This window comes from Coccidioides posadasii, chromosome 3 (genome assembly GCF_018416015.2).
Source record: "Coccidioides posadasii str. Silveira chromosome 3, complete sequence".
NCBI classification, from domain to species: Eukaryota; Fungi; Ascomycota; class Eurotiomycetes; order Onygenales; family Onygenaceae; genus Coccidioides; species Coccidioides posadasii.
In genome coordinates this window covers 3,279,987-3,292,385 of record NC_089409.1, presented here as the reverse complement: position 1 = coordinate 3,292,385, position 12,399 = coordinate 3,279,987, and the positions used below count along the sequence as shown (strand labels likewise).

Genomic DNA, 12,399 nt, shown 5'->3' with positions numbered 1-12,399 from the left:
ATTCCTATATAACATGACTGTGGGCCTGCCATCATCAAATAACTACCTAACCGTTAAAAGATGAGACGCGATTCAAAAGGCAGAACCAAAACCAATATCCCTGACACAGGTGAAATTTTGAGCGGAGATAATCCCAATATGCCCCTTCCGCTCAAAATAAAAAAAAAGTTCCTACTGGATCATATCGATATCATCATCCCCGGCCGGCGCGCCTGCTTCAGCTACTACTTTGCTTTCCTGAACAACACTATTGCCCGCATCACCCCCTGTGCCGGCATTGTTGCCCCAATAATCTTCCATCTCCTGGTCCAGCTGTTCCTGCGTTTTCTTCGGTCTTCGGGATCCGTTCACACCCCTGCGACTATCATTTCTGCTCCTATTTTCCCCACCTCGCCAGCCACGACCGTTCCGCTGGCCAGGGACATACCGGTCGATGTTCTCTGGAGGGGGTTTGGAGACATCGCTCCGTCGATAACGGCCACGACCAGGCGCGGCTTCATTACCGCTTCCTGGGCTTAAGCTACGAGAATCTCGGCGGGGCCTTTCCGCTCGATCAAATAAGCTGCCACTTGGCTTTTCTGCAACGTCAAACAGACTACGTCTCGAGGACCTCTCGCCGGTCTGAAGGAGAGTTACACGGATGGGCTGTCCCTTGGCGTTGGCGCCATCGAACTCTCGAATTGCGGTTTGCGCGTCAACGAGGCGTTTGTAAGTGACGAAGGCAACTCCCTCGGAACGCCCAGCACGGTCGTAAACAAGAGATAAGGAAAGAATTGGCCCAATGCCGGTAAATAAGCCCTTTCATGAGAAGATCTATTAGACTTCCTGCCTGTAATAGCACATGGGTTCGAGGAGGTAAACGAGCGTGTCTTACCCTTAAATCCTCCTCGGTGATATCGTAGTGTAAGTTATTAACACGAAGTTTGGCTCCGCTAGATGATCTAGAACATGTTCTTTAGCTACCCGTCCAAACAAACATATATGGCAACTGAAGGGCATACTGCTCAGGAGGCGGCGAAAGACGGCCATCACGACGGGCACGGGGCCCTCGAAAGGAAGCAGGGCGCGCTGGATTTGACACGTAAGGAACGTCGCGATCACTGTAGGTTGAGAAATTAAAAACCCACTGTCTCTGTCATCTTCGAACTTATCATGAACCCAATCACTACATCAGATGCAAACATACCATGATTAGCACTCGCTAGCACAATTGTCCAAAGAAAAAACAAAGAATTTGACTCACAGTTCTACATCTGCGCGATCATTTCTGAAGAACTGTTGTTCAAACAGAAGAAGAAGGATAAGGTTAGCCGATAGTCATAATCATATCTGTACATTAGAAGCTATTATATATTCTTTTGCTGAAAAGGAAAGGCAGCTCGCGCCATAAGCTCCCCCTTACGAGGGGATCCCTTGTGGCTCAAACGGCTGTCCCATCACGATACGTCTGGATGAAGCGAGAGGAAGAAGAGGAGGAAGACCTAGATCAGGCAATGGACAGTTAGCTACTGTGGAATTGATCTCTTCAATTTCTCGCTCTGGGGCCAATGATACACCATACCTTGTGAACTCGAGCTTCGTCACGGGAGAAATTGCCGCGACGTCCGGCAGACTGCCTGGTACGTCCACGATTTGAATATCGCTACATAAAAATAAGTCAGTTAGTGGGCTTCGGTGGCTTTACTCGTTTTGATTTATTCCATTAGATGGCGAGTCGAGTCAAGACATACCGGTCTTTCAGCTATGATCTCATCCAAACTCCGATCCATGTTTGGGAGCTTCGCAACTCGACAATTCTGAATTTGGGGAATGTGTCGCTCTTTAGTAGCCTGAGGGGTATGCTGCTCTTGAATATGCAGGATTATTAAAGCTCTCACTTTGTAATCTTGTCAAGGATTGTTTGAGTGAAGCTTGGGATTGAAGAGTTGCCACATATGGGCAGGCTTTCCCTGTCCCCGTGACATTGCCAAGAAAAATAAGGATGAAAGGCAAAAGTTGCTTCTGCCTCTTACAACGAACCAATGTGCACATTGAGATGAAGCATGGTCTACAAAAGTGTCTAAACCAAGAATTCCTTCAAAAGAGTGCTGTTTTGTAACTAAATATATAACAGAGGTTACACTGCAGAGTCATTCAAGCATATCAAGTATATACGTACCTAAGGGTGGGTGCTTGATGAAAGACTTGGCCCCTATCAGAGGAAGCATATGTATTAATGAGCATTCTGCGTGGTCCCCAGCGATGCTGACGTATCGGAATTATAAAATATCACAAAAAGAAGAGCATATTCAAGCCATAGCTACTCCTATGAGCCTTCAGGTTGTGCCATTTATGAAGCCTTGCCTACTGTCCACTTCATCGCCTCGCCCACTTGTATTCATCATATGCTCCATGAATGTTATATAATCATATTTCGGCAAATCCCTATCTTCGAGGAGATCAGGACCTTCGTGTTTGGGCATGGTCTGGAGCAAATTGTCAATGAGATCCTCGGGAATAAGCGAATGTCTGAGATCAAGCTCCGTAACATACGGCTTTGAAAGCTTAGATGTTAGCATGGACATCAAAACTACCGGAAGGAATATGCCAGCGTACCTTGCCGTCAGCGACTTCCCGAAAACTCTGGAAAACCTGTTCAGCTGTGTTTTGATCTTCCGTTACGCTAACCATGAATCGGATGAACTGTTCAAAGCTAACTCCCGCGGTTCTTTCCACTCGTCCAGGGCCACAGACTTCGAGAAACACTTCGTGCATTTCATCCTCATCATAGACCAAGCCTAAGCTTGCTAGAGCGGCAGAAAACTCAATTTCGTGTAGTGTGTTGGAGGAATCACGATCAAAGTGTCTAAACACAGATTCGAATTCCTCGAGTTGTATCGGTGTCAGATTGGTCATGTTCCGTGCCACCATCTGATTTTCCAAAAATGCAAGCTTTTTGGATACGCTTGACTTGACAAGGCCAAATTCATAAGACAGTTCCTCGAACGTATAGGTAGTAAAGTCATTCTCCTCAATGTTAGCTTCGACACATTGTTCATCAAGGTCAGCAATGGTTTCCAGGAACGCATCCAAGGGCGGAAGATTATCATTAAGGCGCTGCACATGAGATAGTTGGTCCTCGACGTCACCCTCAAGGCCCGAAATTGCCAGGGATAATGTGTTCAGTGTAAGGGCAAAGTCGTTGGCCTTATCAGCAAAGGATTTCCGTAGTGCGTTTTTTATATCACGGATTGTCTCGTTGATCAACTGGCTCCTCTCGCGCTCATCCTGCGTTAGATTAGCCCACTCTTGATCTAATACTTCAAGTCGTAATTCCGGAGGAGGTTCATATGGCTTTAGCCGATATGTGCTGAGTTTAGTTTTGATATTTCCAAGCAAGGCCGCAAGATCGGATTTCTCCGCTACCCATTTGCGTTTTTCATTCTTTTTATACGCAGCGAACTCGTGTGCTTGTTCTTTTGCATCAGCATATGTACCCGCAAAAGAAGATTCACGCCACCGAAGTCGCTGATTTGCAATGCTGCGAAGCAGCTCTCTCATCCGGCGCTCGAAAGAATTTTGCATTTCCCAAGCCCCTTGCATATTGACGAGGAACTTTTCAACACGGCGTCCAGCGTTCTCCACTCTCTCGAGCTGTGAAAACGCATGGAACCAGTACGCGATATAGGTCATAAGGGACCGTTCATCCGGCTTAGCAACATCACACACATCCTCCACGTCAAGCAGATCAGGGATGCCGATTTCTTTCGTTGCAATATCAAATGCAAGCTTCATATTACCCTTGTGGTCATTTTTGTCCAAAGCGTCAAAATCGATGAGGTCGGGTCGATGAATATCCAACAAGGCACAAAACGCCAGTCCATCGTTCCAGCTGGCCGAGAAATCCCTCACTTCTACATCTGGGTAGCAAGCAGTCTTCCTTTGGCACCATAGCAGCAATCCTTCCTTGGCGGTCATGCCCTCTTCGCTGATGTCACTAATAGTGAATCGCAAAATGAGGGTCCATATTAGCCCGAGTATAATTTTCCTATTCCCATCTACGATATCCTCTGCACCAATGTTCGTCATCTGGATCCCCCTCCCTTTTATGTAGTCAAGGCATTTGTTGACATTTTCAAATTTCTGGACTCGGAGCTTGGGTCTGGAAGCATAACGGCCCAGGGATTCGCTACCAAGGATCTCAAGAATATGGATGAGTATAACCTAAGAAATTTAGAAACACCAGTTAGCAAAAACCTTGAAGTAGGACGTGTATTAAAAAAAAAGAAAAAAGAGAGAAAAGAAAAGAAAAATAGAGAAAAGACCCGGAGACAAATTGTTTTCAAAATCGCGGGACTTACTCCATCGGAAAGGTCCGTGACAAGGTCATCGATGGCGATGTCACGAACTTTCAACTTATTATTGAGCCTATCAACCAACAAAAAGAAATGTTAGCAAATAACCAACGACTCTCGGAAGATTGCGGTCGAAATCCTTCAGCTAACCATTTTGTGAACGTCTTTTGCTGTACATTAATCCATTGCTTTTCCACAGTCAACATGGCGGCGCCCGGCCAGCGCAACTGGCAGCGAAGACTCCTCTATCCAGGTTAAAAATGAACGTAAGTAACTGACGGAAAAAATATATTCAAATTTCAAACGCGCTTGAATAATAATTCAACAATGCCTTCTCGTCGAGGCTGTTGAACCAGACAAGGAGAAGTGGAAAGATATGATACTTCAATCGAAAAGGTCATTGTTTCCCGCGCATGGTCGGGATTGATGTCAGCAAGCCGGTTTAGGGTTCGGTTACGGAAGCAACCAAAAGGCGAGGTCTTTGGCGGCGTTAAGGGGGCGGAAAACGGACGTCGATCCAGCAGCGGCCAACTGGAAACTCTCTTTCAACCATCTATTTATGGAATCAGGGCTGGACTTCCACCCACAACACGGGCCAGCGGGACTATTTGAATAAATCAAGTTATTGCTCCCTACTAATATACAGATGTAGAGAGTGAAGGCCATATCCTACGTCGCTAGGAAATATAGCAACATTGCAGCTTGCTCACTCTCTTGTACTGAGATTCCTGAAACTCTTACCCAACATTGCACAGCTGCCTTACCACACGTGGTCCCTATCCATTGATCCTTGATCGGGAATTACAACCACTCACGGATTCTCTTCTCCGCGTAGAGTGCATACACAGTGCAGTGATGGCAAACGCAACTCAGCATCATAGCTAGATAAACGCCTGCTTCTGCGCAAAGTCGGCATGGCGACCTGAAACAGGTAACTAGGGCCATGATACGCTGTACAAACATTAAGCAAAAATATTCTAGACATTTACCACAAACCTGGTTCCCCGTATGGAGCACTGTATGTACATACATACATACTTCGTCCGCTGCAGAATGATATGACGAAAGGGGATCGAAGTCAGCTTTCGGTCATGGACACTGCGCAGAAGCGGCGCAGGCAGGATCCGACTTGGAGTGATTCCATGTTACATTCTGTTTAATGGAAGGCCAATTAGTTGGGTGGCAGACACCTTTCCGACCTTTCGGCCTGAAAATGGAGAGTTGTGTAACGAGCAATACCCGTGCATGCGGTGGTGTGTTGCCTCGCGCTGCTGTCCGCCCAGTCGCACCCGACAGTTGCTTGTTTCAGCGCTGGCAACACTGGAACTTAGGGGTCGAATGCAAAAACATCGAGCTTGCTCTTCATGTTCAAAGACAGCCGCATACCGAACCTGTGTGTTTGGATTTGCAACGACCCAAGATGTGTGTGTGTGTGTTTGTGTATGTGTGTGTGTGTGTGTGTGTGTGTGTGTGCGAATTGCTGCTCATTGAGTAGAATAGGGATCGACGTGATTTTGCCGTTGACTGTTGAAGTCTTCTCACCAACTGGACGGGGTCTCATATGTGTCGGTACCCTCCATGATGGGACCGCAATGAAAGGGGGTCATGTTGAATCGTAATCCCGACCCGAAGGCCCATGAGTATGTACGCCAGTCAGAATATTACGCTGTGGAATCCTTCGAGAACTGCATCGAAGCAGTTTGGTGTGCGTGCAGAGCAGATTCACCAGTGAAAGGAGGGTGTGATGGACTACATGACACTAATCTCAATTTGTCGATGATCCGCAGCTGTCATCGTACACAGTATGTGGCAAAGAAGACGCTGTATGAAGCTGGGATGGAGGGTTTGAAAATGCGAACCGACGTTTCCAGAAAATGGAGCAATAATGAAAAGAAAGAGGACTACAACCAAGGCTCTGCAATGCAGGCAAACGAATTGTATGTACTATACGGAGTACGTACCGACAGATCGGGCAGAACGGCTTTCAAATTCGAGCGACTTTGGGGAGTTTTGCCCTCAGCCTGGAGTTGTTCTTCCCTGGTTATGTATATGTGTACGGAGTACGGAGTACTGTAATAATATATCCTTGACCGAGGGACACCCATACGTTTCGTGCACCGTCTTTTTCAACGATTGACAATGCAAAGAAACTGCAGCCGCTGAGAATTGCGAACCCAGGAGGGCAGGGAAGAAAGCAATGTTCGAAGTTCCCGCTGGGGAGTTGCGTGGAAAAAGCCTATCTTGCTCGATTAATTTCCAGGTGGCGCGCAAAGGAGTCGGAAGGGCCACCTGTTTGCAACCGATCTCTGAGCTCACAGAGACGCACGGGAGACAACAAATCCTCCGTAATGAACCCCCGATTCTCCATCTCGCCGAGCAGGGAGTCTGGGAGAAAAGTCGCCGGTCTTCGAGAGCGCAGGGAAGTCCGCTTCCGTCCTCCTGTGCAGGGAGCTTCCCATGATGCGTCGTATCCATACGGCGTATTTCACCCGCCGCTGTAAGTTACAACGTTCTGCGCGCGGATTAGTAATTCGATGAGGGAACTTTTCCACGACTCAAAGGTGGGGAGCAAATCAAAGAACCGAGAGGTGCCTTGGCTCGGCGAAGCGCCTGGGTCTGGTTGGAGAAATCGATACAAGTGGAAACCTGAATGGTACCGCGTTGGACCCCCGACCCCTTTTTTCCTCCTGCGATCCTGAAACCAGCATGCGGATGTGATTGGCCCACCTTACCATGCAGAACATGCTCCCTGTGATAAAGACGGGACCCCAGTTTTAGTGCTGTGGTAATTTGGGAGTGGGAACGAAAATAACAGTCATCAGCGAGTGATACGGAGCACTGAACGGCCAAGACCCAAGAAAACAAACGGATCCGGTCGCTCATTGGCTGGTTGGCGGGGTGGTGGTGCTGCGCTGCCGTACCAGAAGTGTCTTGTCTCCTGTAATATGACAATACCGCCAGAGAAGCGCCAATCTCGCTTCTCCCCTACTATGTCTTCCCATCCACTCCATCTCCTCATCTTTTCGACATCAGTCCTTCAAACCATTCCAGTCACGCCCCCTTAGAGTTGGGGCAAGCGGCCTTTCGAGAGAACCAGCAATCAATCATACGCTGTTCCCTCCGCTGCTGTTTTGTTTGCAGCCTCATCCTTCCGTGTTGCTCCCCTGAGAGGGCCCTCCACGCCCGCCCTTGATACGGCTCCGCAAAAGCTATCAACACCATCTATCCTTTTTTGATCTATCTGTCTAACACTTGTGCTATTTTATCGTTTCGTGAGGTGCAGGCTGTGTTTGTAAGTCTATGCATTACCCGCTTATGATGTTCGGACAATTTCGTTAGAGTAATGGTTTATTTGATTTGATGCCGCTCGCCCACGATATTCGCCCGCGATATTGTCCCAGTGTCTCATGTCGCTTGAAAGGGCTTTGCTTCTCATTTTATCTCAGGCATTGTTTGGAGTACTTATTGATCTTCTGCTGTCTAGCCCCTCATATTCCCGTCCTTCTGTATTCATCGAAAAGCATCTCCAAACGAGAAGAAGTGACTTTCGACGCACGGCCTCCGATAAATCGCCAAAATGGGGTGTGGAATGAGCACTGAGGATAAGGAGGGCAAGGCCCGGAACGAGGAGATCGAGAATCAATTGAAGCGAGACAAAATGATGCAGAGGAACGAAATCAAGATGCTCTTGCTTGGTAAGGGCCCTTAGAATTTGACCCTACGTCTCGATCGCTGACGATCCATAGGTGCTGGTGAATCTGGGAAGTCGACCATCCTGAAGCAGATGAAGCTTATCCATGAGGGGTCTTATTCTCGAGATGAAAGGGAATCATTCAAGGAAATCATTTTCAGCAACACCGTCCAGTCAATGCGCGTTATCCTCGAAGCCATGGAAAGCCTCGAGCTCCCACTAGACGATCTGCGCGCCGAATACCATGTTCAGACGATTTTTGTGCAGCCAGCCCAAATTGAAGGAGACTGCCTACCTCCTGAGGTTGGCGCCGCCATTGAGGCTCTGTGGAAAGATGCGGGTGTACAAGAATGTTTCCGAAGATCGCGAGAGTATCAGCTGAATGACTCGGCAAGATAGTAGGTTTCTCTATTTTTGGTTGCTTCAAACCCTCAGGCTCCGAAGCTCACCACAGCCGCAGTTACTTCGACTCCATCGGACGTATTATGCAGCCGGATTACTTGCCCAGCGATCAAGACGTGTTGCGATCTCGTGTTAAAACCACCGGTATCACTGAAACAACATTCATTATTGGCGACCTCACCTACAGGATGTTTGATGTCGGTGGCCAGCGGTCTGAACGCAAGAAGTGGATTCACTGCTTCGAAAATGTGACGACGATCCTTTTCCTTGTCGCTATCTCTGAATACGACCAATTGCTCTTTGAAGACGAAACGGTGAACCGGATGCAAGAAGCCCTCACACTTTTCGACTCCATTTGCAATTCTCGGTGGTTTACCAAAACGTCGATTATTCTTTTCTTAAACAAGATCGACCGATTCAAGGAAAAACTTCCCGTCAGTCCCATGAAGAACTACTTCCCTGATTATGAAGGTCAGTGCCATTGTAATTTGGATACCTTAATGATTGTATAGTCTGACATTGGCCTAGGAGGCGCTGATTATGCGGCTGCTTGCGACTATATCCTTAACCGCTTCGTCTCTCTCAATCAAGCCGAACAGAAGCAAATTTACACCCATTTCACATGTGCCACGGATACAACTCAAATTCGATTTGTTATGGCTGCAGTAAACGGTGCGTTCCCTCATACACAGCATGAACTGGATCGTCCCGACTAACAAGTCTGTAGATATCATTATCCAAGAAAACCTTCGACTCTGTGGTCTGATATAGAGAGATGCCTGTTTTCGTCATCATGCGACATGCAGAACCCCAGTTTCGTTGCCTTTCACATGATTTGTATTTGATATCAATTACGTGCCTCTCTTGTTTTTCTCACTGACTCCCTCTGACACCTCACTTCCTTTGCATTTACTGGCTTTTTGTACAGTCCTGCGATCTGATATGCCCTTTCATGCATCCAGACATCGCAAATGATCCCCTTTAATATCCAAGACAGATATTCACTTTCTTATTTCAGCAAACGCGCCTCAAATTTCATTATCATTCGGAGTCCCTCGTTAAGTCCACTTTAGCTTGAAATGCTGGGTTACATTGAACTTCTTGCTTAATGTTTATTTAATCTTTTCACAGGGACTGATATTTTGCACTTACTTTCTATTATCCCCCCTTTTTTTCTCCCTTTTACTCCTAAGTTTTCTTTTGGAATTTGACGAGGCTTGTCTTTCTTATTACGGATCTCCTTGTATTTGTGTCTTGTGCCTAACTTCCATGTCTCCTATTTCCTTTTATAAATTCCCCATATTTTTCTAACTGTTGCGCTCATGTACTCGTCGAAATGTCTCGTATGTCGGTCGGATAGTGGAGCGGGAGGAATAACCATCGATGCCTGGCGAAGTTATAGAGAATGGAATTTCAATCCAAAAAGCCACGTTCCTTAGCTATGTCTACTTGCGGGTCGATGGAAGTACTCATTGAACAAAATGGTAGCATATATCAAGCGAACAGCTGATCTATTACTTGGATCACATACTTCCCACCTTGAACTTGTCCACAGACATGGCCGAACAACCTCATCCATTGGTATATCTACACGCAAATGTCAACGAAATAAAATGAATAGATATCCTGCTCATCACGTCGTAAGTTAGTCGAAGCCATCGTCTCCTTACTCTCAACAAAACAGTACATGTGTTTCAAAGACTTCCAGTACCCATACTCAAGCCCACCACCCTCTTAAAACCTTAACTTCGGCCCCACGAACACAATCAGTACCGCAACGATCCACAGGCCGAAGATCCATAGATACATCAGAACCCGTCCCCACCAACCCCTACCCTCCGTCATCCGTCGCAGCGCTCCCATCCTCTTTCCTGCTGCCTCCAAGCCTGTCGTGTTTCGGTCTAGGCCCTCGGTGGCGCGTGAAAGAACGGATTTCTCCGATTCAAGGTGCGTTTGGAAGGATTTGGAGGAAGCTTTTAGCTGTGACGCGAGCGAGAGGAGGGATTCGGTGAGAGTGTCTTGTTCAAGGCGGGAGTTTGTGAGTGTGGTTTCGGTGTCATGGGTCTTGGTTTGCGGAGTTTCTGGGCTGGTGGGCAGGGAGATCGGTATCGTGGATGGTTTTACGGGAAGTGAAGAAGCTGTAGGAATAGCGGTTGAGTGGGATAGTTGACTTGAAGATGCTTGGTGGTGTCGGCTGCGAAGAGAGCTAGTCGCCTGCGGTTCGCTGGAGATGGACGAGGTTGGGGGGGGTTGTTCCGCAGCAGTTTTACCCTTGGTTTGTAATGTGGTTTCGATGGTGTTTTGTTCCTGTTCTACTTCCTTTCCATGCTCCATTGGTAGCGTGCCCTCGACGACGGCTCCGTCCTGAGATGGTGCACGCTCAGGGGTGCTTTCGTCCGGTGTTGGCAAAATTTCCTCGTCTTCAGACGAAGAAGCGTCCTCATCAGCTAACATATCTGCTTCTATTGCTAGCTCGTCTATTCGCTGTCTTAGTGCCCCGAGTAGCTGTCGCTGTTCTGCAAGCTCTGTTTGTAGCGCATGCCTGCGGGCGGGTGACTTGGTGTTTGGCAGGGAGCTTTCGAGCTGGGCAAGTAAGGTGCGGCCGTATTCTACGTTCTGGGAAAAGTTAGCCTCAAGCTCAAAACTGTCGTTAAGCCAGTAATTCCAGCGCAGACAACTCACCGCTGCGACTCTGGCTCTATGGTACTTCGATTGGCGGAGGAGTCTGAGGTCGGCGGACGGGGAGAGAAGATGCGCCTGGAGACGGGATAAGAGATGCGCCAGGCTAATGGTCTCGTACGAAGGAAAATAGGCCTCCGATGAAGTCTTAGTCATTTTGAAGGGAGCGCAATCGTCGGGAATGTAGAATATAGAGTCCTCCACAAGTCCATCATCCGGGCGTCGTGTCTCTGACAAAACATGCCGTTTGTCTTGTTTGCATGGTGCGTCATTGAGTTTAACTAACTTAAAAACGCCCTGATTCTCCAGCAACACACCACCGCCCCTGATGAACCACTAGCTAATGGAATGTCGTACCATCCATTCCTTGACTGCCAAAGCTTTGTGTTCTCCTGCATGCAAATGTTGCCCTTGTTTTCTCTGGGAGTAGTTTCACGCATCCTGTTCTCTTGCAGAAAGAGAAGATTGGAGAAAGACATATGGAGTATATGCTGCGCACTTCGCTATGCCTCAATTGAACCCGATGATTATGCAATTTTTACATGGATATCGGCTGAACTAGCGGTTCTGGCAGTTATCTATTGAGGGTAGAGATAGAGTAGAAGGCTAGCAAGTAGCATTAAGGTTCACTGGGCTTTGTTCAGTAAAGCCAGCGTCTCCTGTTTGCATTGGCGTTCCCATTCAAGGATATGTTCCCGAGGAGAACAAGTTCCTTACTCGGCCCAGCTTCTAACCCCTCGGAGAGGACCCTATTTTGTGGATTAACTATCTCTAGAGGTATGCCTCTGGAGATGATACTTCACAAATGTAGCTGGTCTATAAATTCCGCGAGACTTTGAAAAAGAACGTATCCCGCACAAATATGGGGCCGTCGTTCTTCTTTCTCTCCTTTCGGAGACGATAACATTCGGTGATAGTCTCCCCACCGCAGCTATGGGAAAGGCAAGTACATTACCACATGACGCAAAGCAGCCACCGTCAACTGACAAAATCCGATTGTCAACCGGGCCAAAACATCATCGACTTCGGGCAATTGTCACCACGGGAGCCGCCGCGTAGTGGCATCGAAACGCGATCCGGTCAACGGGATCTGCATGCTTATCGCTTACACTCCCGGCTTCTCGGCTGGCTGTGGAAAGATCTTCCTTTCTTACTCTGAATAAAAGAAAGCTATTGGGCATTGTCTATAGAACCGGCATCCCCACGAAATTCTTTAAGCACCACTAATAAATCTCGAAAACATTGCTGCATGATTTGGAATAAATCTGGCTGCTTGAGTGAGGATACGTGTCG

General features: G+C 47.6%; 4 protein-coding genes across 4 annotated transcripts; 1 reads left to right on the top strand and 3 right to left on the bottom strand.

The window, feature by feature from the left end:
• Nucleotides 1-19: 19 nt before the first annotated feature.
• On the bottom strand, nucleotides 20-1,877 carry D8B26_005990 (uncharacterized protein). The gene is made up of 7 exons (XM_003069992.2): nucleotides 1,731-1,877; nucleotides 1,562-1,642; nucleotides 1,244-1,275; nucleotides 1,128-1,165; nucleotides 1,002-1,068; nucleotides 875-941; nucleotides 20-798 (listed from the first exon to the last, which is right to left on the bottom strand). The coding sequence occupies exons 1-7, from the start codon at nucleotides 1,767-1,769 to the stop codon at nucleotides 172-174; spliced, it is 951 nt and encodes a 316-aa protein (XP_003070038.1). The 5' UTR covers nucleotides 1,770-1,877; the 3' UTR covers nucleotides 20-171.
• Nucleotides 1,878-2,086: 209 nt separating this feature from the next.
• D8B26_005989 (uncharacterized protein) lies at nucleotides 2,087-4,674 on the bottom strand. The gene is made up of 4 exons (XM_003069993.2): nucleotides 4,485-4,674; nucleotides 4,341-4,407; nucleotides 2,596-4,203; nucleotides 2,087-2,534 (listed from the first exon to the last, which is right to left on the bottom strand). The coding sequence occupies exons 1-4, from the start codon at nucleotides 4,538-4,540 to the stop codon at nucleotides 2,316-2,318; spliced, it is 1,950 nt and encodes a 649-aa protein (XP_003070039.1). The 5' UTR covers nucleotides 4,541-4,674; the 3' UTR covers nucleotides 2,087-2,315.
• A 2,699-nt stretch (nucleotides 4,675-7,373) lies between these two features.
• GPA1 (guanine nucleotide-binding protein subunit alpha) lies at nucleotides 7,374-9,871 on the top strand. Its single transcript, XM_003069994.2, has 6 exons — nucleotides 7,374-7,626; nucleotides 7,819-8,029; nucleotides 8,081-8,423; nucleotides 8,486-8,898; nucleotides 8,956-9,099; nucleotides 9,155-9,871. The coding sequence occupies exons 2-6, from the start codon at nucleotides 7,912-7,914 to the stop codon at nucleotides 9,196-9,198; spliced, it is 1,062 nt and encodes a 353-aa protein (XP_003070040.1). The 5' UTR covers nucleotides 7,374-7,626; nucleotides 7,819-7,911; the 3' UTR covers nucleotides 9,199-9,871.
• Nucleotides 9,872-10,051: 180 nt separating this feature from the next.
• Nucleotides 10,052-11,264, bottom strand: D8B26_005987 (uncharacterized protein). Its single transcript, XM_003069995.2, has 2 exons — nucleotides 11,110-11,264; nucleotides 10,052-11,043 (listed from the first exon to the last, which is right to left on the bottom strand). The coding sequence occupies exons 1-2, from the start codon at nucleotides 11,260-11,262 to the stop codon at nucleotides 10,162-10,164; spliced, it is 1,035 nt and encodes a 344-aa protein (XP_003070041.2). The 5' UTR covers nucleotides 11,263-11,264; the 3' UTR covers nucleotides 10,052-10,161.
• Nucleotides 11,265-12,399: the final 1,135 nt, after the last annotated feature.

Excerpts from the sequence above, each read along its gene's own strand:
- D8B26_005990 (XM_003069992.2), bottom strand. The coding sequence starts at position 1,769 with ATGGATCGGAGTTTGGATGAGATCATAGCTGAAAGACCG. Across the intron at positions 1,643-1,730 it reads AGATCATAGCTGAAAGACCG|CGATATTCAAATCGTGGACG; the intron begins GTATGTCTTGAC and ends ATTTTTATGTAG. Across the intron at positions 799-874 it reads TCACCGAGGAGGATTTAAGG|GGCTTATTTACCGGCATTGG; the intron begins GTAAGACACGCT and ends TTCTCATGAAAG.
- D8B26_005989 (XM_003069993.2), bottom strand. The coding sequence starts at position 4,540 with ATGTTGACTGTGGAAAAGCAATGGATTAATGTACAGCAAAAGACGTTC. Across the intron at positions 4,408-4,484 it reads CAAAAGACGTTCACAAAATG|GCTCAATAATAAGTTGAAAG; the intron begins GTTAGCTGAAGG and ends GTTGGTTGATAG. Across the intron at positions 4,204-4,340 it reads TCACGGACCTTTCCGATGGA|GTTATACTCATCCATATTCT; the intron begins GTAAGTCCCGCG and ends TAAATTTCTTAG.
- GPA1 (XM_003069994.2), top strand. The coding sequence starts at position 7,912 with ATGGGGTGTGGAATGAGCACTGAGGATAAGGAGGGCAAGGCCCGGAAC. Across the intron at positions 8,030-8,080 it reads AATCAAGATGCTCTTGCTTG|GTGCTGGTGAATCTGGGAAG; the intron begins GTAAGGGCCCTT and ends GACGATCCATAG. Across the intron at positions 8,424-8,485 it reads CTGAATGACTCGGCAAGATA|TTACTTCGACTCCATCGGAC; the intron begins GTAGGTTTCTCT and ends CCACAGCCGCAG.
- D8B26_005987 (XM_003069995.2), bottom strand. The coding sequence starts at position 11,262 with ATGACTAAGACTTCATCGGAGGCCTATTTTCCTTCGTACGAGACCATT. Across the intron at positions 11,044-11,109 it reads ATAGAGCCAGAGTCGCAGCG|AACGTAGAATACGGCCGCAC; the intron begins GTGAGTTGTCTG and ends AACTTTTCCCAG.